This window comes from Lepidochelys kempii, chromosome 27 (assembly GCF_965140265.1).
Source record: "Lepidochelys kempii isolate rLepKem1 chromosome 27, rLepKem1.hap2, whole genome shotgun sequence".
NCBI classification, from domain to species: domain Eukaryota; kingdom Metazoa; phylum Chordata; order Testudines; family Cheloniidae; genus Lepidochelys; species Lepidochelys kempii.
In genome coordinates this window covers 9,982,615-10,007,619 of record NC_133282.1, presented here as the reverse complement: position 1 = coordinate 10,007,619, position 25,005 = coordinate 9,982,615, and the positions used below count along the sequence as shown (strand labels likewise).

Sequence of the window (25,005 nt, the reverse complement as noted above, 5' to 3'; positions counted from 1 at the left end):
TACATTAGTATAGTCTTCAGTTACATGATCACATATTAGTGCTCAATTAATAGAATATAATACATTTTTTTACAACCCTGTGATATACTTCTTGTAGGGTGTGTAATGAATGAGAGATTGTATACAAGTGATTTTAATTAACGTTTTTTCAAATACACTCAGAGCAGTATACAGAATTCAAAATGCTATATATGTGTATCTAAGGTTGTCAAAAGTCATTGTAATATGCTCTATTCAATTACTGGAGAAATATTATAATTTAATTAGAGACAGCAATAAAAATACATACTCACAAGGGAAAGAGTTAAACCTGTGTGGGTGACCTTAACTTTAGCATTTCCTGATTTTTAAGTACCTTCCCCATGTGACCATAAGAATATTGGAATATTTTTTTATTTTGCTTTTAAAAGGAATACAGCGTATGCACTCGCTATGTGTTTGAGGGTCATTAACGTCATACTACATTATTTCTGATGTCCTATATAACGATATTAGAACTGAAAAAAACCTGTGTTTAGGCTTCTCCTCTAAACCCGAAATAAATAATACACCATTTAAGAGCAAGTTTTCAGACAATCAGCCATTATTCAAAGCTTCCTATTTGGCAAGCAAATTGAAGATCTTGAACGTATCAGCCTGGCCACATACACAACAGTCCTAAGTAAGAGTTCCGTTGTTATTTTCTGTAGACTGTTATCATGCTCTAGTTCAGTGGCTCTCAGCCAGGGGCCTGGGGCCTCCTGGGGGGCTACGACCAGGTTTCAGGGGGTCCGCCAAGCAGGGTCGGCATTAGACTTGCAGGGGCTCAATGCACCGCATGGGGCTGAAGCCTGGGACCCTGAGCCCTGCCACCCAGGGCTGAAGCTGGAGCCTGAGCAATGTAGATTCATGGGGCCCCGGGCAGTCTCCAGGTTGTTACCCCCTAATGCTGGTCCTGACTTTTATATGCAGAAAAACCAGTGGAGGGACAGGGGGGCAGGTCTGGGGCCGGGAATAGGGCCGAGGCTGTATTGTTGTGGCACAGGTGGGCTGAGGAGTTTTTATAGCATGTTGGGGGGCCTCAGAAAGAAAAAAGTTGAAAACCCCTGCTCTAGTTTCCTATACAGAAAACGAAGCTCTAGGCTTTGCACAATCTTCTTCTGATTTCAATATAGTATCAATAAGACTGTTCCTTTTAATAAATAATACATTTCATTACAAGATAATCACGTACATGATAATCTGTGAAATATCAGGAAGAGTAAAAACTAATTTACAAGTCTAAACTACAGGTAAACAGAAGACAGAAGACAGAAGAAATCAAGGTGATACTTGTGCATATTATAGGAATAATAATCCCAAATAGATTAATCACACAGAAATGAAGTATTAGTCAGAAGATTTAGGCTGATAAAACATACATTGCTGAATCATTATGCATACAGTGGAGCTGAAAAAGTGGTCACTAGCAAAAAGGTTTCTTGGTCCACTAATCCAAATATACTTATCTGGGCTTTGAGCCAGAAAACTAGAAGGCAGTAAATTTCTCCGTCCACTGCCTGTATGTTTACACCACCAACTGAGACTTCATCGTATCTGAAATTAATATTAACTCTTCAAGTGCTTTTGTACAGATTTGCAGCTAAAGAGGCCAAACTGCTATATAAATCCTCACCTGCTGAAAAAAGGTGTTGTAAAAAGCGATGTGTTATAGGAAGAGTTAACAGATTATTCCATCAAGCAGCTACAATGGTATTTTTTGAGACAGGATTATTCATCAATTTTGATATTACTGTTTTTTCTTAACCTCTGATACCAGAAGAACATCTTTTAAATAAAACATCTATGAGTTAATATGTTTGACTGCACGAATGCTACCAGGAACCCGATTATTTTATGGCTCCAAAAATATAAAATTTCTTAGACATCTCCTTGCCTCCCTCTAAGGGTACCACTGGCAGATTAGTGAGAGGTTCACACAGTCATCCTACCCAGAGTGGCATCTTTCTGCAGTGTGATTGCAAATCAAGTAACTAACGTATTCGAGGGCAGACAGATCCCAGTTGGACCTCTCTACCTTTTGAGAAGGAGGCAGCAGTGGGCAATGTACCAGTTATACTGGAGATGATTATTGTGTGTAATTTATTTATCGAGGAATGATCATATACATCACCTTTTTCTCAGCAAAGTCCTTTTCTTTCCCATTTTCAAGCTGGTTTTAGATGAGGCAGAATGAAGTCAAGTGAGATCATCAAGGTCAGAGTAAATAAATAGGTAAACTGCATTAAGAACCTAGTATATCATAGAATCATAGAATAACAGTTGGAAGGGACCACTAGAGGCCATCTAGTCCAACCCCCTGCCCAGAACAGGACCAATCCCAACTAAATCATCCCAGCCAGGGCTTTGTCAAGCCTGACCTTAAAAACTTCTAAGAAAGGGGATTCCACCACCTCCCTAGGCAACGCATTCCAGTGTTTCACCACCCTCCTAGTGACAAAGATTTTCCTAATATCCAACCTAAACCTCCCCCACTGCAACTTGAGACCATTACTCCTTGTCCTCTCATCTGCTATCACTGAGAATAGTCTAGATCCATCCTCTTTGGATCCACCTTTCAGGTAGTTAAAAGCAGCTATCAAATCTCCTCCTCATTCTTATCTTCCTTATACTAAACAATCCCATTTCTCTCAGCCTCTCCTCATAACTCATGTGTTCCAGTCCCCTAATCATTTTTGTTGCCCTTCGCTGGACTCTCTCCAATTTCTCCACATCCTTCTTGTAGTGTGGGGCTCAAAACTGGACACAGTACTCCAGATGAGGCCTCACCAATGTCGAATAGAGGGGATCGATCACGTCCCTCGATCTGCTCGCTATGCCCCTACTTATACACCCCAAAATGCCATTGGGCTTCTTGGCAACAAGGGCACGCTGTTGACTCATATCCAGCTTCTCGTCCACTGTCACCCCTAGGTCCTTCTCTGCAGAACTGCTATCTAGCCATTCGGTCCCTTGTCTGTAGCGGTGCATTGGATTCTTCCGTCCTAAGTGCAGGACTCTGCACTTGTCCTTGTTGAACCTCATCAGATTTCTTTTGGCCCAATCCTCCAATTTGTCTAGGTCCCTCTGTATCCTATCCCTACCCTCCAACATATTTACCACTCCTCCCAGTTTAGTGTCATCCGCAAACTTGCTGAGGGTGCAATCCACACCATCCTCCAGATCATTAATGAAGACATTGAACAAAACCGGCCCCAGGACCGACCCTTGGGGCACTCCGCTAGATACCGGCTGCCAACTAGACATAGGGCCATTGATCACTACCCGTTGAGCCCGACAATCTAGTCAACTTTCTACCCACCTTGTCGTGCATCCATCCAGCCCATACTTCTTTAACTTGCTGACAAGAATCCTCAAGACTCTCAATCTTTTACTCTAACTACTAAACCACAAAGCTTGATCACCAATTACTAACTAAAATGGAAAAAGTTCAAGATGTAAAAGGAGCCCATCAGAGCACTTCACTAAAGTTAAATATTTTATATCCCATGAGAATAGTTGAGACTATGCCAATCTAGACAGAAAAGCAAGAAGAGAAACAAGACACTGTAATGGGATTAGGTGTTGAGGGAGTTCTCATCTAAGTTTTTTTAAAAATCTAAACAAAACAAGAAAACTCCCACATACCCCAAGATAAAACCATCCCCTGGATCTGCCAGTGCATTTTGTGTTTTCTATCAATTTAGATTACTAAATCTTTAAGGTAGTCTGTTTCTTCCTTTCAGTCTTGTACAGCACTGACCACACTGTTTGCACACAAAAAGTTCATTTTAATCAGTTCAGCTGTAGAATGATGTTTCAAGTTTGTTCTCATTTTAATCAAACCAATTTGCTCAGCCCTAATGCAGTTAATTTTTGTTAGATCACCCCACCTCCCCCACCTGTTTGCAAAGAATGTCAAAGCCTACAATGATTCAGCATCACTTTATCACAAGGAAGAAATCAGTGAGAAGCCGATATAAATAAAAGTTGATAATGTCACAGAGTACAGAAAGATTAATCTAGAATGAAGAAGAGAAAGAATCAGTTATGCCAGTCATCAGAGTTAATAACATGCCACAATGGATGCTAGATAGTCTGCTATGAATACGTCACGTGGGACAAGAATACTAAGGTATTCCCATATATGTTACAGTAGAACCTCAGAGTTATGAACCCCTCGGGAATGGAGGATGTTTGTAACGCTGAACAAAACATTATGGCTGTTCTTTCAAAAGTTTGCAACTGAACAAAATGCCTTTTTTTTTTTTTAGTACTGTAGTTTAACACAGTTCTGTACTGTACTTGCTTTTTTCTTTTTTTCGGGTCTCTGCTGCTGCCTGATTGCATACTTCCAGTTCCAAATGAGGTGCATGGTTGACTGGTCAGTTCGTAACTCTGGTTTTCGTAACTCTGAGGTTCTACTGTATCTTCAAAGTTTGTAATTCCAAGTGAGTCGGGCAATGAGATATCCATTTGCAATCTCTGTGCATATGATTCGCCTTTCATTTATACTAATGTAAATCAGGAGCATCTTCTCTGCAGTCAGTGGAGCGATACTAGAATCAGGCTCTATTTTTAATATTTACCTATGCTGCATTTGATTGTTTCTTTTTTGTAACCAGTTCCAGCTTACTTGGCTCAACCATATCACTGGTTTCATTTTTAAATATATAAAAGTATTACCCAAAATTACATTTAGATTCTCTTTTTGCAAAGCAGTGGCCTGGTAGTCATACCTCAACTGAAATAAGTATGAAGTACAAAGATCACAACAAGTTCTACAGCAGACAGAAGCTCAAAAAATTCAGCAAATACATCAAGGCAACTTCAAAGTAAATGGCAAGGAGCTAAAACAAACGTAAGAACAACTTTATGCACCAAAGACATCCAAGTTAATGTTTAGTGTTATTAGACACTTCATATGTAAAACCAAACAGGTAGCTCAGCACATAGCAATGGGCACCTCTAACTACCTTCTAATAACGAAAGAGCCATGCTTTCTGAAATACATATTTAGACCATTACTGTTTTTTTTTATCATTGGAATCCACTGCAATATCAGGCTTAGAAAAGGCTTTTCTCAAGCTTCTGAGGCAGGAAAGAGACTCCTCTTTTTTAACTAGTGCAGTCTCTCTGTCAGCAGACTCTACAGACACCTTGCGAACTCTACTAACATTGCTCTAGTCTTCTGCCTTTATGCTCAGAGGCAAAGGTTTTCTCAGTAGCTCCCTCTGGGCTTGTCTACATTACAAAAAGTTATTGTTTTTAAATATGATTATGAAGAGTTGAATTACCTGACACTATGCTACCCCGACACTCCAATCAGTGCAGACCAAGAAATGTCACGTTGAACACTGTGTGTGCTAATGGTGAGAAAAAACCTGCTGGGACCAAGGTTTAATCACAGTTATCTGATGTGATGCTGCACTTGATTTGCCCTGCTTTACACTGAGCACTCAGTCATCATTAGCATGATGTCAGTTAAGATGACTTCACAACTATGTTTGAACACAACATTTTATAAAGGAGACAAGCCTGCTGAGGGCTTTTTCCCTCGGTAGTTGCTGCAATCTCCCTGACCCAGCAGCTTAATCTCCATCTGGCAGAGAGTGAATCTTCAGGAGAGTATGTGGAGGAAGAATGGAGTCTCATCCAGCCAAGCAGTTGCTAGGCCCACTCTAGCAGCTCCAGTGCTTCACCAGGATCCAACAAGATTTTGTTCCAATTGCTGGGGCAGGTTATTCATAAAATTGTGGACTAGAAGAGACTTAAATATTTTCACTGTTTTATGTGCTGCCTTTGCCTAATAGTATTGGCTTGAACAGCTCTGTCCACTAGCCAATTTCTTCTTCCATCAGAAAAACAGATCTAATTTTATGAATAAGTTAATACAGAAGACTACTGTCAAGGTTCCTTCCCCACTCTGAACTCTAGGGTACAGATGTGGGGACCTGCATGAAAACCTCCTAAGCTTACTTTTACCAGCTTCGGTTAAAACTTCCCCAAGGTACAAATTAATTTTACCCTTTGCCCTTGGAATTTCCACTGCTACCACCAAACTTTAACTGGGTTTACTGGGAAATGTAGTTTGGACACGTCTTTCCCCCCAAAATCCTCCCAACCCTTGCACCCCACTTCCTGGGGAAGGTTTGGTAAAAATCCTCACCAATTTGCATAGGTGACCACAGACCCACACACTTGGATCTTAGAACAATGAAAAAGCATTCAGTTTTCTTACAAGAAGACTTTTAATAGAAGTAAAGGAATCACCTCTGTAAAATCAGGATGATAAATACCTTACAGGGTAATTAGATTCAAAACACAGAGAATCCCTCTAGGCAAAACCTTAAGTTACAAAAAAGACACACAGACAAGAATAGTCATTCTATTCAGCACAACTCTTCTCAGTCATTTAAAGAAATCATAATCTAACACATACTAGCTAGATTACTTACTAAAAGTTCTAAGACTCCATTCCTGTTCTGTCCCCAGCACAAGCAGCATACAGACAGACACAGACCCTTTGTTTTTTCTCCCTCCTCCCAGTTTTTGAAAGTATCTTGTCTCCTCATAGGTCATTTTGGTCAGGTGCCAACGAGGTTACCTTTAGCTTCTTAACCTTTTACAGGTGAGAGGATTTTTCCTTTGGCCAGGAGGGATTTTAAAGGGGTTTACCCTTCCCTTTATATTTATGACAACTACAAACACAAGCAAGACGTAAACAATATTTCTTTTCATTATGTTGTACAACAAAAGAAAGCAAGATATTCAGCTTAACACAGATCCATAGACACAGCTATAAACATAGAAATATATCAATAAACAATTTTGCCAACAAGCTGCATAACTAAACACAGAATAGTGTTTGTCATTGTGCTTTTATATTCAACCTTGATGGGAGAAAAAAGTTCTCTTTCCTTTTCCTCCGTTGGCTGAATAGTAAAAGCACCATCCATGAGACCCTATTTTGGATTATGCATTGAGATAAAACGTTACTTTCCTTTCATAACTGTTGTTCTTCAAGATGTGTTGCTCACATCCATTCCATGCTAGGTGTGTGCGCCCCCACATGCAGGGCTGCCTGACATTTTTTCCCCTAGTGGTATCAGTAGGGCAGACTCTGACATCCTTTGGAACCCAGGCTCATGAGCCAATATATGGTGTGCCACTGGCCCTCGCACTCTCTGGGTTCCTTCTTGCCATGAACTCTGGCAGCAGGGAAGGAGGACAGGTCATGGAATGGACATGAGCAACACATATCAAACAACAACAGTTAAGAACGATAAGTAACTGCTTTTTCTTCTTCGAGTGCTTGCTCACAGAATCATAGAATATTAGGGTTGGAAGAGACCTCAGAAGGCCATTTAGTCCAATCCCCTGCTCAAAGCAGGACCAACACTAACTAAATCATCCCAGCCAAGGCTTTGTCAAATCCAGCCTTAAAAACCTCTAAGGATGGAGGTTCCACCACCTCCCTAGGTTAGCCATTATAGTGCTTTACCACCCTCCTAGTGAAATAATGTTTCCTAATATCCAAATTAGACCTCCCCCACCGCAACTTGAGACCATCGCTTCATGTCGATTCCATGTTAGGTGACTCACAAGCAATAGGGGTGAGCTCAGAGTTCACGGTCGTACTGCTTGCAATACTGCTTTGCCAAAAGAAAAGGAGTACTTGTGGCACCTTAGAGACTAACCAATTTATTTGAGCATGAGCTTTCGTGAGCTACAGCTCACTTCATCGGATGCATGCAGTGGAAACTGCAGCAGACTTTATTTTATTTGAGCATGAGCTTTCGTGAGCTACAGCTCACTTATTTGAGCATGAGCTTTCGTGAGCTACTCCTTTTCTTTTTGCGAATACAGACTAACACGGCTGTTACTCTGAAACCTGCTTTGCCAAAGTGGCATCATCCTGGGCCTGCTGGGTGATGACATAGTGGGACGCAAAGATATGAATAGAAGACCAGGTGCAGATATCTTGAATCAGTACTTATGCGAGAAAGGCTGCTGAAGAAGCCTACGCTCTAGTGGAATGGGCATTCATGATAGTAAGAGGTGACACTCCTACTTCCTCATAGCTGAACTTGATGCAGGCCGATATCCATGAGGAGATCCTCTGCGAGAAAACCAGCAGGCCCTCCATCCTGTCTGCTACCACAATGAAGAGCTGAGTCGACTTACGGAAGGGTTTAGTCCTCTCGATGTAGAAGGCTAAGGCCTGTCTAACGTCTGAAGAGTACAGCCGTGCGCCTCATTAGACCTGTGGGGCTTCGGAAGGAAGACCAGGAGGAAGATGTCCTGATTATAGTGGAATTGTGATGCTACCTTTGGTAAGAAGGCCAGATGGGGGCACTTATCCTTACAGAAAACCGGGTAAGGGCATTCTGACATCAGTATTCTGATCTTGGAGATCCGTTGGGCTGAAGTCATCACTACAGGAAGGTCACCTTCCATGAGAGGAGAAGCAGGGAGCAGGATGCCAATGGCTCAAAGCGGGGACCCATGAGCCAAGAGAGAACCAGATTAAAGGAGGGACTGGGTCGCGGACCTGAGGGTAGAGCTTCTCCAAGCCTTTCAGGAACCTGAGTGTCATTTCCTGAGAGAAGACCTATCTGCCCTGGATCAGAGGATGAAGAGCCAAGATAGCAGCCAAGTGCACCTTAACTGATGAAAGGGCCAAGCCTTGGAGTTTGAGGTGAAGCAGGTAGTCCAAGATGGATTGAAGCGAGGACCTGGAGGAGGAAACCCCCTGATCGAAGGCCCAACAGGTAAAGCGTTTCCACTTGGCCAGGTAGGTGGCCCTGATAGAGGGTTTCCTGTTACCTAGCAGGATGTGCTAGACTTGTACCAAGCAGGGATGTTCCTCAGCATTCAGCCACGCAGAAGCCATGCTGTCAGATGAAGGAACGCTAGGTTCGGGGGAAGCAGACATCCCTGATTCCGCGAGAGGAACATAAGGACGGTCCTACTGGGTCAGACCAAGAGTCCATCTAGCCCAGTACCCTATCTTCCGACAGTGGCTAATACCAGTTGCTCCAGAGGGAATGAACAGAACAGGAAATCATCAAGTGATCAGTACGCTGTCGTTCATTCCCAGCTTCTGGCAAACAGAGGCTAGGAATACCATTCCTGCCCATCCTGGCTAATAGCCATTGATGGACCTATCCTCCATGAATTTATCTAGTTCTTTTTTGAACCTTGTTATGGTCTTGGCCTTCAGAACATCCTCTGGCTTAGAGTTCCACAGGTTGACTGTGCATTGTGTGAAAAAATTCTTTAATTTGGTGACCCCTAGTTCTTGTGTTATGGGAAGAAGTAAACAACACTTCCTTATCTACTTTCTCTACACCAGTCATGATTTTATAGACCTCAATCATATCTCCCCTTAGCCGTCTCTTTTCCACACTGAAAAGTCCCAGTCTTATTCATCTCTCCTCATACGGAAGCTGTTCCATACATTTTTGCTGCCCTTTTCTGAACCTTTTCCAATTCCAATAGATCTTTTTTGAGATGGGGTGACCACATCTGCACACAGTATTCAAGATATGGGCATACCATGGATTTATATAGAGGCAACATGATATTTTCTGCCCTATTATCTATCCCTTTCTTAATTATTCCCAGCGTTCTGTTTGCTTTTTTGACTGCCACTGCATATTGACAGGTTTCAGAGTAACAGCCGTGTTAGTCTGTATTCGCAAAAAGAAAAGGAGTACTTGTGGCACCTTAGAGACTAACCAATTTATTTGAGCATGAGCTTTCGTGAACTACAGCTCACTTCATCGGATGCATACCGTGGAAACTGCAGCAGACTTTATATATACACAGAGAATATGAAACAATACCTCCTCCCACCCCACTGTCCTGCTGGTACCATCTGCATCTTTTCTTACTGCATATGAGTGGATGTTTTCAGAGAACTAACCACAATGACTCCAAGATTTCTTTCGTGAGGGGTAACAGCTAATTTAGACCCCATCATTTTATATGTATAGTTGGGATTATGCTTTCCAATGTGCACTACTTTGCATTCATCAACATTAAATTTCATCTGCCATTTTGTTGCCCAGTCACCCAGTTTTGAGAGATCCTTTTGTAGCTCTTCGCAGTCTGCCTGGGACTTAACTTTCTTGAGTAGTTTTGCATCATCTGCACATTTTGCCACCTTACTGTTTACCCCTTTTTCCAGATCATTTATGAATATGTTAAATAGTACTGGTCCCAGAACAGATCCCTGGGGGATACTATTTACCTCTCTCCATTCTGAAAACTGACCATTTATACCTACCCTTTGTTTCCTATCTTTTAACCAGTTACCAATCCATGAGGGCACCTTCCCTCTTATCCCATGGCAGCTTACTTTGCGTAAGAGCCTTTAGTGAGGGACCTGGTCAAAGGCTTTCTGAAAATCTGTTTTCAGAAAAACTTGACACCACCAGCTCAGGATTAAACAAAGACTGTGAATGGCTAGCCAACTACAAAAGCAGTTTCTCCTCCCTTGGTGTCCACACCTCAACTGCTAGAAGAGGGCCTCATCCTCCCTGATTGAGCTAACCTTGTTATCCCTAGCCTGATTCTTACTTGCATATTTATACCTGCCTCTGGAAATTTACATTACATTCATCCAACAAAGTGGGTATTCACCCATGAAAGCTTATGTTCCAATACGTCTGTTAGTCTATAAGGTGTCACTAGTCTTTGCCACTTTTACAGATCCAGACTAACACGGCTACCCTTCTGATACTTGACACCATACAAGGCACTGCATTGAGCCGTATGGAGTGGAAATCCATCAACCTCATGAAGAAACTTACACAAGTACAGACAAATATAATCTTCCTTTCCAAATGCAAATGGCTGGACATCATACCAAATGGACCAAAGGTGAAAAATCCATTGCTATCTACATACTGCACAGACCATAGTGAGAGATTATGCCACACACTATCAAATAAACTGAGGAACCACCTGATCAGCATCCTATACAGTAAACAGGAAAACATCAATGGTAGCAGATGACAGAACGAGGAGTAATGGTCTCAAGTTGCAGTGGGGGAGGTTTAGATTGGATATTAGGAAAAACTTTTTCACTAAGAGGTGGTGAAACACTGGAATGCGTTACCTAGGGAGGTGGTAGAATCTCCTTCCTTGGAGGTTTTTAAGGTCAGGCTTGACAAAGCCCTGGCTGGGATGATTTAACTGGGAATTGGTCCTGCTTCGAGCAGGGGGTTGGACTAGATGACCTTCAGGGGTCCCTTCCAACCCTGATATTCTATGATTCTATGATTCTATGATCAAAAAAGAGCTCTCCAACCTGGAAACTGTCATAAATAACCAACCTTCCATACAAACGGACTTTACTAAAATAAGACAGGAGATCTACATTACACACTTCACCTCTCTACAAAGGAAAAAGGACTGTTAGCTGTCTAAAATCCTACTTGCCACATGGGGCCACAACAATGGTACCCCTAACTCACCCAGCAATATCGTCAATCTATCTAGCTACACACTCAGCCCGGCAGAAGAGTCTGTCCTATCTCGGGGACTCTCTTTCTGCCCCGCCACCCCCACAAACATGATACAGTTCTGCGGTGATCTGGAAGCCTACTTTCGCCGTCTCTGACTCAAAGAACACTTTCAAGATAACACTGAACAGCACCCTGATACACAGATACCCTCCCACCAACAGCACAAGAAGAAGAACTCCACATGGACTCCTCCTGAGGGTCGAAATGACAGTCTGGACCTATACATAGGATGCTTCCGCCGATGTGCACAGGCAGAAATTGTGGAAAAACAACATTGTTTGCCTCATGACCTAAATTGTGCAGAACGCAATGCCATCCACAGCCTCAGAAACAACCCTGATATTATAATCAAAGAGGCTGATAAAGGAGGTGCTGTTGTCATCATGAACAGGTCTGACTACCAAAAGGAGGCTGCCAGACAACTCTACAATACCAAATTCTACTGGCCACTTTCCTCAGATCCCACTGAGGAATACACTAAGACACTGCACCATCTACTCAGGACACTCCCTACACTAACACAGGAACAAATCAACATACCCTTAGAGCCCCGACCGGGGTTATTCTATCTACTACCCAAGATCCACAAACCCGGAAATCCCGGACGCCCCATCATCTCGGACATTAGCACTCTCACTGACGGACTGTCCGGATATGTGGACTCTTTGCTCAGACCCTACACCACCAGCACTCCCAGCTATCTCCGTGACTCCACTGATTTCCTAAGGAAACTACAATGCATTGGTGATCTTCCAGAAAACACCATCCTAGCCATCATGGATGTAAAGGCTCTCTACACAAACATCCCACACACAGATGGAATACAAGCTGTCAGGAACAGTATCCCTGATGATGCCACAGCACAACTGGCTGCTGAGCTCTGTGACTTTATCCTCAAGCACAATTATTTCAAATTATATACCTCCAGACATTTTTATGGCTGACCTGGAACAATGCTTCCTCAGCTCACGTCCATTCACGCCCCTTCTCTACCTACACTACATTGATGACTTCATCATCTGGACCCATGGGAAGAAAACCCTGGAAGAATTCCACCACGATTTCAATAGCTTCCACCCCACCATCAACCTCAGCCTGGACCAATCTACATGGGAGGTCCACTTCCTAGACACCATGGTGCAAATAAGTGATGGTCACATTAACACTACCTTATACCGAAAACCCACCAACCGCTATGCCTACCTTCGTCCCTCCAGCTTCCATCCTGGACACACCACCCAATCCATTGTCTACAGCCAAGCGCTGAGGTACAACCCCATTTGCTCCAACCCCTCAGACAGAGACCAACACCTACAAGATCTTCACCAAGCATTCTCAAAACTACGATACCCAAACGAGGAAATAAGGAAACAGATCAACAGAGCCAGACATGTACCCAGAAGCCTCCTGCTGCAAGACAAGCCCAAGAAAGAAACCAACAGAACTCCACTGGCCATCACGTACAGTCTTCAGCTAAAACCTCTCCAACGCATCATCAGTGATCTACAACCCATCCTGGACAACGATCCCTCACTTTCACAGGCCTTGGAAGGCAGGCCAGTCCCCGCCCACAGACAACCCGCCAACCTGAAGCATATTCTCACCAGCAACTACACACCGCACCATAGTAACTCCAACTCAGGAACCAATCCATGCAACAAACCTCGATGCCAACTCTGCCCACATATCTACACCAGCGACACCATCACAGGACCTAACCAGATCAGCCACACCATCACTGGTTCATTCATCTGCATGTCCACCAATGTAATATACGCCATCATGTGCCAGCAATGCCCCTCTGCTATGTACATCGGCCAAACTGGCCAGTCCCTACATAAAAGGATAAATGGACACAAATCAGATATTAGGAACGGCAATATACAAAAACCTGTAGGAGAACACTTCAACCTCCCTGGACACACAATAGCAGATCTAAAGGTAGCCATCCTGCAGCAAAAAAAACTTCAGGACCAGACTTCAAAGAGAAACTGCTGAGCTTCAGTTCATTTGCAAATTTGACACCATCAACTCAGAATTAAACATAGACTGTGAATGGCTAGCCAACTACAAAAGCAGTTTCTCCTCCCTTGGTGTTCACACCTCAACTGCTAGAAGAGGGTCTCATCCTCCTTGATTGAACGAACCTCGTTATCCCTAGCCTGATTCTTGCTTGCATATTTATACTTGCCTCTGGAAATTTCCACTACATGCATCCGATGAAGTGGGTATTCACCCATGAAGGCTTATGCTCCAATACGTCTGTTAGTCTATAAGGTGCCACAGGACTCTTTGCCGCTTTTACAGATCCAGACTAACACGGCTACCCTTCTGATACTTGAAAATCTAAGTACGCTATATCCACTGGACCCCCTTAGTCCACATGCTTGTTGACCCCTCAAAGGAACTCTCTAGGGGGGGAAATCATAGAATATCAGGGTTGGAAGGGACCTCAGGAGGTCATCTAGTCCAACCCCCTGCTCAAAAGCAGGACCAATCCCCAATTAAATCATCCCAGCCAGGGCTTTGTCAAGCCTGACCTTAAAAACTTCTAAGGAAGGAGATTCTACCACCTCCCTAGGCAATGCATTCCAGTGTTTCACCACCCTCCTAGTGAAAAAGTTTTTCCTAATATCCAACCTAAACCTCCCCCACTGCAACTTGAGACCATTACTCCTTGTCCTGTCCTCTTCCACCACTGAGAATAGTCTAGAACCATCTCTCAGGTAGTTGAAAGCAGCTATCAAATCCCCCCTCATTCTTCTCTTCTGCAGACTAAACAATCCCAGTTCCCTCAGCCTCTCCTCATAACTCATGTGTTCCACACCCCTCATCATTTTTGTTGCCCTTCGCTGGACTCTCTCCAATTTATCCACATCCTTCTTGTAGTGTGCGGCCCAAAACTGGACACAGTACTCCAGATGAGGCCTCACCAATGTCGAATAGAGGGGGATGATCACGTCCCTCCATCTGCTCGCTATGCCCCTACTTATACACCCCAAAATGCCATTGGCCTTCTTGGCAACAAGGGCACACTGCTGACTCATATCCAGCTTCTCGTCCGCTGTCACCCCTAGGTCCTTTTCCGCAGAACTGCTGCCTAGCCATTCAGTCCCTAGTCTGTAGCTGTGCATTGGGTTCTTCCGTCCTAAGTGCAGGACCCTGCACTCATCCTTATTGAACCTCATCAGATTTCTTTTGGCCCAATCCTCCAATTTGTCTAGGTCCCTCTGTATCCTATCCCTGCCCTCCAGCGTATCTACCACTCCTCCTAGTTTAGTATCATCCGCAAATTTGCTGAGAGTGCAATCCACACCACCCTCCAGATCATTTATGAAGATATTGAACAAAACTGGCCCCAGGACCGACCCCTGGGGCACTCCACTTGACACCGGCTGCCAACTAGACATGGAGCCATTGATCACTACCCGTTGAGCCCGACAATCTAGCCAACTTTCTACCCACCTTATAGCGCATTCATCCAGCCCATACTTATTTAACTTGCTGACAAGAATACTGTGGGAGACCATGTCAAAAGCTTTGCTAAAGTCAAGAAAATATACATCCACTGCTGTCCCTTCATCCACAGAACCAGTAATCTCATCATAGAAGGTGATTAGATTAGTCAGGCATGACCTTCCCTTGGTGAATCCACGCTGACTGTTCCTGATCACTTTCCTCTCATGTAAGTGCTTCAGGATTGATTCTTTGAGGACGTGTTCCATGATTTTTCCAGGGACTGAGGTGAGGCTGATTGGCCTGTAGTTCCCAGGATCCTCCTTCTTCCCTTTCTTAAAGATGGGCACTACATTAGCCTTTTTCCAGTCATCCGGGACTTCCCCCGTTCGCCACGAGTTTTCAAACATAATGGCCAATGGCTCTGCAATCACAGCCGCCAGTTCCTTTAGCACTCTCGGATGCAACTCGTCCGGCCCCATGGACTTGTGCACGTCCACCTTTTCTAAATAGTCCCGAACCACCTCTTTCTCCATAGAGAGCTGGCCATCTATTCCCCATGTTGTGATGCCCAGCACAGCAGTCTGGGAGCTGACCTTGTTAGTGAAGACAGAGGCAAAAAAAGCATTGAGTACATTAGCTTTTTCCACATCCTCTGTCACTAGGTTGCCTCCCTCATTCATTAAGGGGCCCACACTTTCCTTGGCTTTCTTCTTGTTGCCAACATACCTGAAGAAACTCTTCTTGTTACTCTTAACATCTCTCGCTAGCTGCAGCTCCAGGTGCGATTTGGCCCTCCTGATTTCATTCCTACATGCCCGAGCAATATCTTTATACTCTTCCCTGTTCATATGTCCAACATTCCACTTCTTGTAAGCTTCTTTTTTATGTTTAAGATCCGCTAGGATTTCACCGTTAAGCCAAGCTGGTCGCCTGCCATATTTACTATTCTTTCGACACATCGGGATGGTTTGTCCCTGTAACCTCAACAGGGATTCCTTGAAATACAGCCAGCTCTCCTGGACTCCTTTCCTCTTCATGTTAGTCCCCCAGCAGCTGTGCATATGCGTGCGTACACAGCAAACATGGAATTGACATGAACAAGCACTTGAAGAATAAATAAATAATTTGGTTCTAGCATACCCCAAAATACCAGAATCAGAGAGAAAAATGTGCAATTTTCAGATTCTCCAATTCCAAAATACTTTTTTTAAAAAAATTCTGCATTATAAAAGATGATTTACACATTTTTATTAAGCATCATGACATCCCAGAGAAGTAGGGAAGTGTTATTCCCTTTGTACAGATTGGTAAACTGAGGCATAAGTTTGACATTGAACAAACTGCTTAGAATGACTAACTACACAGCCATGAATAAAACCCAAGTTATTACTCCCAGACCCTTGCTGTACCACTGTACCATTATACCACTTTGCCTCTTCAGTTTTAGATTCTACATGTACTAGAGCATTGGACGTCTCTTCCTAAAAACTCGGGGCCCCATTTACAGAGATACTGAACATTAGGAAGTGAATGAGAACTGCAGGTGCTGAACACCTCTGAAAATCAAGTTCCGCAGTCTTCCACATACCACAAAAAGAGGACTCCATGTTAGACAAATTTCCTCTCCACCTCATCTTTATTTTTGTTATGATGAGAGCACACAAACGTGTGTACGATAATTCACAGTGGGGCAGTATATTTACAGAATTTCTATACACAGTGAAATCAGCAGGTTTTTTTCTCTAACAGTTACCGCAATAAAACCATTACAATGTTCATTAAACTACTATATATCTTCAGTGGCGTTTTAACCTTGGCTAGTTAAATATTTGTAAAATATAATTATGCATCACCACCTCACAACATATTGCAGACTAAGTTCATTGGTCCACTGTTCAGAGTGTCTGCAGCCACATAAACTGACACCCAGAAACAAAGGCGGAAGATTTTCATCTTTCCATTTCTGCATTCATGCACTTTCAAGGCTTTTATCTTGGAGGAGGGAATGCCTTGTCTGTGTCTTCGAACAGCACTATGGAACCAGGGGGTAGAAATAGAGAGTAAGAATCCTTCAGAGTATTCAATTAATATACTAATTAGAAGCAGAAGCAGTTTAATTTCTTCCAAGTATTTAATTAATGTAGTAATTAGAAGCAGAAACAGTTTAAGCCAAGTACTGCAGCACTGGGGGGTGGGGGGAGCCAAGGCTATCCCTTCCCCACCAGGTCCCCTTGGACTCAGAACCATGCATGGGAGATGCAGAAATCCCTTTGGGGACACTAAGATCCTTGTGACACCCGCCTAGGTGGCCAAGGAGAAAGAAACGGAAGGGTGAAGACAGTCAGAGAATGAAGCCAGCAGATCAGCTGCACATAAGCAGGGACGATCAGATGCTGACTATTTCTCAAGGCTGTTTTCTATAGTTTCCAGTCTGCCCTCTCCCTCAATCTCTTCACCTCAGCCTCACTCCTTCCTTTCCTTCTTCTCACCAGCATATTCCTTCTGTGTCCTCTCACCCTTCCTTATTTTTTCCATCTAGCTAATCAACTCCTCACTAAACCACATTCAGAACATTTAAACATTTTAAAAAGAAATAGTAGCACTAACATTGTATTTTAAAACAATTCCCCTTTTTGTACGTTACAGCCTTTCCCCCTTATCCTTTATCTACTTTGTCTATTTAGAGGGTAAGCACTTTGGGGTAGGACTCTCTCATTCTACATTTGTACAGTACCTAGTACAATGGGACCCCATTCTTGATTGGCACTACTGTAATAATTTTTTAAAATTTAAAAAATTTAAAATTTAAAAAAAATTTTAAAAAATTGTTCCAGAGAAGCAATTTGTGAAATTTACTTTTACAAATGATGACACATACCGAGTACAAGGACACTGCATCAAAGCCTCTATTATTTTTTCAATACAATGTTTAGAAAATGTTATTCCTACCCAGCTCTTCAGATGAAGTTAATCAATGACTTATGGGTTTCACCTTCAGTTAACATCAGTTACACGTAGAAAACTTCAATTCCTCTAAAGATAAATATTCTTATATGTGGAGTAGAGATTAGAGTGCTGGAGAGATGTCTTAATAAAAGAAATAGAATGCTTAAACTTAGATAAGAAATGTGTACATGTTGCAACCCTATATCAAAAAACGTTTATAGTAACAAAGTATATTACTGATAATAGCAATAACACATCAACAATTAGAGACAGTGGCACCCTTGATAAAAGATAGAAAAGACAAAAAACTTTTCACAACTCTTTTTTCATACTACAACGTGAAGGCAGAAATATGTTTTGTACATGTATTGAATGGATTTTTAGTGGCTGTTTCACTAATCTCAACAGGTAGAAATGACTTGAGGCTGGCCAGTGTTTGCTGCTACAAGTCAAATTGCTTAAACTCTAATTTGACTCTCAAATTACAATGAAACTAGAAAATGTAAGAAGAAAACAATTTTGACATACCATTTATTTTGGATACAAGCAGACCTCCTGTTTGATGTCAAATTAAACAACATTCTGGACAGTTTTTATAAAGATTCTGTCTGTGGCAGGAAAAAAAGGGCAAAGAACACACCTTTTTAGATTCAGCTTTCCAAGAAAGACTTCCTAAGAGCTACACTGTGGCTGTGAGTAAAACAATTGTATTGACATGGAATTCATGACTGAACTTTCTTAGGTAATACACATATTTGAAGTCATTTAGGATAAGCATGGAGCAGCACTTCTAGTTCTAATAAAGTTGAAGTGTCACAGAGCAGTTAAGCAGCATAGGAGTCAAATTTTATTTTTTTCTGCCGGAAGGTGGGAAAATCAATCTCTTCAACGCAAATTTTCATCAAAAGGCAGGAACAGGAATATTTATCCATGTGTTCCTGAACATTTCTTTTCTTTGAGTAACAAAGTCCACAGACCCATTACAGTGTTACTTCAGTTGCCTTACAGTTTGGGGGCAGAACTAAACCTGTCAATAATGGACAGCAGGTGAATGGTCCACCACATCAAGTTCTCTCAAGTTCAGACAACTTCTACAACAAGGATAATTCTATCCTACTCTCCTAAATTAGAGTTTCTGTTAACTATACTTTGAAGAAAAAGCACACAATTCCTACTACTGCAGAGCAATGAGAATTCCCCCTTCATGAAATAATTCCAAATCTTTAGATATCAATTTCCATCATTATTCTGGATGATCCATTTGTCCCCAGGGAGGGAGAGATCTGTGGGTCTTATTACTCAAAGAATGGAAATGTTCAGGAAAGATTGGATACGTTTTCCTTTTTTTTTTTTTTTTTTGGCGCTAGATCTGATACAATGGGATTTTCATAGCAGTGTGCCTTCAGGAAGGAAAGCAAGATCATCTTTTAATTATGGATAAGGTTGCGAGTTTGTCAACTGAAAACGACTTCTGCGACTGGTGCGCCTGGCTCAAGGGCAAATCAGGCAGCCCCTGCACAAGGCTCACTGGCTGCTGCTGGGGCAGTCTCGGGCCCCCGCATTCTCATGCTCCTCCCCCCAAGAAGAACCAGAGTTTGGGTGTGGGAGGGGCAGGGGGTTGGGGCTCGGGATGGGGTGAGGTGGGCTCTGGGCAGTGCTTACCTGGGGGACTCCCCGGAAGCGGCGACATCCCCCTCGTTCAGCTGCTACGCAGAGGCGTGGCCAGGCAGCTCTGTGGGCTCCCTCCTCCCAGAGCGCTGGCTTCACAGTTCCCATTGGACAGGAACTGCATGGGGTGTGTGTGCCTGCAGGAATAACTAGCTAGGCAGTAGTACTTTAGAAAAGGATCTGGGGATAAATTTTTTTCTTAAACACTCTTATACACCCAATTAAGTCCCTACTGGAGAAACTCAAGACCATGTTTTACCTTTTTAACATAGTAGTTTAACTATGGACTTTAAATCAGACAGTAAAATAAATTGTATTTGTTGCCTTCTTTCTAGAGTCCATGAGAGTGATAAGCAAATCATCCAAATATCTATTCTGAACCTCTCTAGTCTTGGATGGAGGAATGTTTTTTGCAATTGCTGTCATTCTGTATCAGGAAGGGATATTGGAGGGTCCAGTGCTAGGTTAATCAGGCCTTAGAACCATAGTCTCCTCAGCCACAATGGCATAAACAGTATCACTAACATTATTCTATTATTATTAGTTATTTGTATTACCATAGTGCTTAGGAGCCCTTCTTATGTACTGCTCTTTTTTTCCTATTATTGCTTGGTCTTGTGTAGAAGTGGAAACTCATACAACAGAAATCTAGCCCAGCTCTTCAACAAACCATACTCATCACCTTGCATCCAAGATCCAGATACATGGAGAGACCCCAATGTTCTTTACTGCTTTTTCCAGATCACCAGTCCAGCAAACTGGCTTACAATGAATGAGGACACTTTTGGATGTAGGTTCCGTTCTGTTTAATCCAACTTCTGCCATGTAAACACCTTGGTGTTCATCTCTCCCTTGATGGCCAATTCATATAGGAAACTTTGATCTACCCAAGACTAGAGAAGTTGATTTTCTCTGAAGTAGGGCTGTCTGTTTTCTTCCTAATTTATTTATGAAAACCTCATCAGATATGTCTGCCAGAAACAGAACAAGTCTGTTATACATGAAAGAAACGGTGCTCTGAGACCTCAATGAATCATAGTATTCCAGCCAGTGGATGCTTTGCTCTCCCCCCTCTTTCCCGCCAGCTCCCCTTGTACCCAGAACTGTGCAATTTGGATCCTGTCTTTGACAAGAGCCTTTCCTAGTCACTTCAAGCACCTGGAGTGCAGGTCATTAACTGGCAGTGGTTTCTTGCGGGCATTCCAGGGCTTGAAGCCTGGGGACCAAGGCATGCCCCGGCACTGGGTACTGGAACCCAAATGGCAGGAACAGCAGAGCACAAAAAAGCCCCCTAATAAAGGAAACCCACTGGTAAACTATCCAGACTATACTAAGTGTATATTAAGTGTATACTAAGTGTCCATGTGGAACCTATAGACACACATTAACAGTTTATTAATGTGCTTTGATCTAGTCATCTTTGCCCTGGTCTACACTATGAGTTGAGGTCGAATTTAGCAGCGTTAAATCGATTTAACCCTGCACCCGTCCACACGACGAAGCCCTTTTTTTCGACTTAAAAGGCTCTTAAAATCCATTTCTTTACTCCACCCCTGACAAGGGGATTAGGCCTTGCCTGGTCGAATTTGGGGTAGTGTGGATGTAATTCGACGGTATTGGCCTCCGGGAGCTATCCCAGAGTGATCCATTGTGACCACTCTGGACAGCACTCTCAACTCAGATGCACTGGCCAGGTAGACAGGAAAAGGCCGTGAACTTTTGAATCTCATTTCCTGTTTGGCCAGCATGGCAAGCTGCAGGTGAGTGCAGAGCTCATCAGCAGAGGTGACCATAATGGAGTCCCAGAATCACAGAAGAATTCCAGCATGGACCGAACAGGAGGTATGGGATCTGATCGCTGTATGGGGAGAGGAATCCGTGCTATCAGAACTCCTTTCCAGTTTTCGAAATGCCAAAACATTTGTCAAAATCTCCCAGGGCATGAAGGACAGAGGCCATAACAGGGACCCGAAGCAGTGCCACGTGAAACTTAAGGAGCTGAGGCAAGCCTACCAGAAAACCAGAGAGGCAAACAGCAACTCCGGGTCAGAGTCCCAAACATGCCGCTTCTATGATGAGCGGCATGCCATTTTAGGGGGTTCAGCCACCACTATCCCAACCTTGTGCTTTGACTCTATCAATGGAGAGGGAGGCAACAAGGAAGCAGGTTTTCGGGACGAGGAAGATGATGATGATGAGGTTGTAGATAGATCACAGCAAGCAAGCGGAGAAACTGGTTTTCCCGACAGCCAGGAACTGTTTCTCACCCTGGACCTGGAGCCAGTACCCCCCAAACCCACCCAAGGCTGCTTCCCAGACCCACCAGGCAGAGAAGGGACCTCTGGTGAGTGTACCTTTTTAAATCATAGAATATCAGGGTTGGAAGGGACCTCAGGAGGTCATCTAGTCCAACCCCCTGCTCAAAGCAGGACCAATCCCCAACTAAATCATCCCAGACACGGCTTTGTCAAGCCTGACCTTAAAAACTTCTAAGGAAGGAGATTCCATCACCTCCCTAGGTAAAGCATTCCAGTGTTTCACCACCCTCCTAGTGAAAAAGTTTTTCCTAATATCCAACCTAAACCTCCCCCACTGCAACTTGAGACCATTACTCCTTGTTCTGTCATCCGCCACCACTGAGAACAGTCTAGAGCCATCCTCTCTGAAACCACCTCTCAGGTAGTTGAAAGCAGCTATCAAATCCCCCCTCATTCTTCTCTTCCGCAGACTAAACAATCCCAGGTCCCTCAGCCTCTCCTCATAAATCATGTGTTCCAGTCCCCTAATATTTTTTGTTGCCCTCCACTGGACTCTTTCCAATTTTTCCACATCCTTCTTGTAGTGTGCGGCCCAAAACTGGACACAGTACTCCAAATGAGGCCTCACCAATGTCGAATAGAGGGGAACGATCACGTCCCTCGATCTGCTGGCAATGCCCCTACTTATACATCCCAAAATGCCATTGGCCTTCTTGGCAACAAGGGCACACTGTTGATTCATATCCAGCTTCTCGTCCACTGTAACCTCTAGGTCCTTTTCCGCAGAACTGCTGCCTAGCCATTCGGTCCCTAGTCTGTAGCTGTGCATTGGGTTCTTCCGTCCTAAGTGCAGGACCCTGCACTTATCCTTATTGAACCTCATCAGATTTCTTTTGGCCCAATCCTCCAATTTGTCTAGGTCCCTCTGTATTCTATCCCTACCTTCCAGCGTATCTACCACTCCTCCCAGTTTAGTGTCATCAGCAAACTTGCTGAGGGAGCCATCCACACCACCCTCCAGATCATTTATGAAGATATTGAACAAAACCAGCCCGAGGACCGACCCTTGGGGCACTTCACTTGATACCGGCTGCCAACTAGACATGGAGCCATTGATCACTACCCGTTGAGCCCGACAATCTAGCCAACTTTCTACCCACCTTATAGTCCATTCATCCAGCCCATACTGCTTTAACTTGCTGGCAAGAATAGTCTACATGGTTTAAAAGCAAGCGTGTTTAATGATTAATTTGCTCTGGCATTCGCGGCCAGTACAGCTACTGGAAAAGTCTTAACGTGTCTGGGGATGGAGTGGAAATCCTCCAGGGACATCTCCATAAAGCTCTCCTAGATGTACTCCCAAAGCCTTTGCAAAAGGTTTCTGGGGAGGGCAGCCTTATTCCGTCCACCTTGGTAGGACACTTTACCACGCCAGGCCAGTAGCACGTAGTCGGGAATCATTGCAGAACAAATCATTGCAGCGGATGTTTGGTGGCATTCAAACAATGCCCGTTCTTTATCTCTCTGTGTTACCCTCAGGAGAGTGATATCATTCATGGTCACCTGGTTGAAATAGGGTGCTTTTCTTAAGGGGACATTCAGAGGTGCCTGTTCCTGCTGGGCTGTTTGCCTGTGGCTGACCAGAAATGTTCCCCACTCTTAGCCACATGGTGGGGGGAGAGGGGAGGGGTTAGCCACACGGTGCGGGGAGGAAAAATACGACCTTGGAACAAAAGCACATGTGCTATGTATGTAATGTTAACAGCAAGGTTTACCGTGAAAGAGTGTACCCATTGTTCTATAAAATGTGTCTTTTTAAATATCACTGTCCCTTTTTTTTTCTCCACCAGCTGCATGTGTTTCAAGGATCACAGGATCTTCTCCTTCCCAGAGGCTAGCAAAGATTAGAAGGCGAAAAAAACGCACTCGCAATGAAATGTTCTCTGACCTAATGCTGTCCTCCCACACTGACAGAGCACAGACGAATGGCTGGAGGCAGCCAATGTCAGAGTGCAGGAAAGCACAAAATGAATGCAAGTGGCGGCGAGCTGAAGAGAGTAAGAGGCGGACTGAAGATGATAGGTGGCAGCAGCATGATGAGAGGAGCCAATGCTGTGGCTGCTGGAGGATCAAACTAATATGCTCCAGCGTATGGCTGAGCTGCAGGAAAGGCGGTGGAGCACAGACTGCCGCTACAGCCCCTGTATAACCAACCGCCCTCCTCCCCAAGTTCCATAGCCTCCTCACCCAGACGCCCAAGAACGTGGTGGGGGGGGCCTCCGACCACCCAGCCACTCCACCCCAGAGGATTCCCCAAGCAACAGAAGGTTGGCATTCAGTAAGTTTTAAAGTGCTGTGGGGCCTTGTCCTTCCCTCCTCCACCACCCCACCCGGTGCTTCCCTCCTCCACCACCCCTCCCTGGCTACCTTGGCAGTTATCCCCCTATTTGTGTGATGAATGAATAAAGAATGCATGAATGTGAAGCAACAATGACTTTATTGCCTCTGCAAGCAGTGATCGAAGGGGGGAGGAGAGGGTGGTTACCTTACAGGGAAGTAGAGTGAACCAAGGAGGGGTGGGCGGGTTTCATCAAGGAGAAACAAACAGAACTTTCACACCGTAGCCTGGCCATTCCTGAAACTGGTTTTCAAAGCTTCTCTGATGCGCACCGCACCCTCCTGTGCTCTTCTAACCGCCCTGGTGTCTGGCTGTGCGTTCCAGCAGCTAGGCGATTTGCCTCAACCTCCCACCTCGCCATAAATGTCTCCCCCTTACTCTCACAGATATTGTGGAGTGCACAGCAAGCAGTAATAACAATGGGTTTCGCTGACGTCTAAGCGAGTCAGTAAACTGCGCAAGCACGCTTTTAAACATCCAAATGCACATTCTACCACCATTCTGCACTTGCTCAGCCTGTAGCTGAACAGCTCCAGACTACTGTCCAGGCTGCCTGTGTATGGCTTCATGAGCCATGGCATTAAGGGGTAGGCTGGGTCCCCAAGGATAACTACAGGCATTTCAACATCCCCAACAGTTATTTTCTGCTCTGGAAATAAAGTCCCTTCCTGAAGCTTTTGAAACAGAACAGAGTTCCTGAAGACACAAGCGTCATGTGCCT

General features: G+C 43.9%; 1 protein-coding gene across 14 annotated transcripts in view; it reads right to left on the bottom strand.

Moving 5' to 3' along the window:
• TANC2 (tetratricopeptide repeat, ankyrin repeat and coiled-coil containing 2) overlaps positions 1 to 25,005 on the bottom strand; it is a 693,994-nt gene that overhangs the window by 493,928 nt on the left and 175,061 nt on the right. For 2 of the 14 annotated variants that reach the window (XM_073325979.1, XM_073325980.1), the window contains exon 3: positions 18,489 to 18,568. The exons of 11 other annotated variants lie outside the window; for them this stretch is intronic. In XM_073325979.1, the coding sequence (XP_073182080.1) occupies positions 18,489 to 18,491 (3 nt within the window). In that variant the 5' untranslated portion in view covers positions 18,492 to 18,568. Of the gene's footprint in view, positions 1 to 17,963; positions 18,102 to 18,488; positions 18,569 to 25,005 lie in introns of all 14 variants that reach the window. One more of the 14 variants, XM_073325985.1, reaches the window with a different exon arrangement.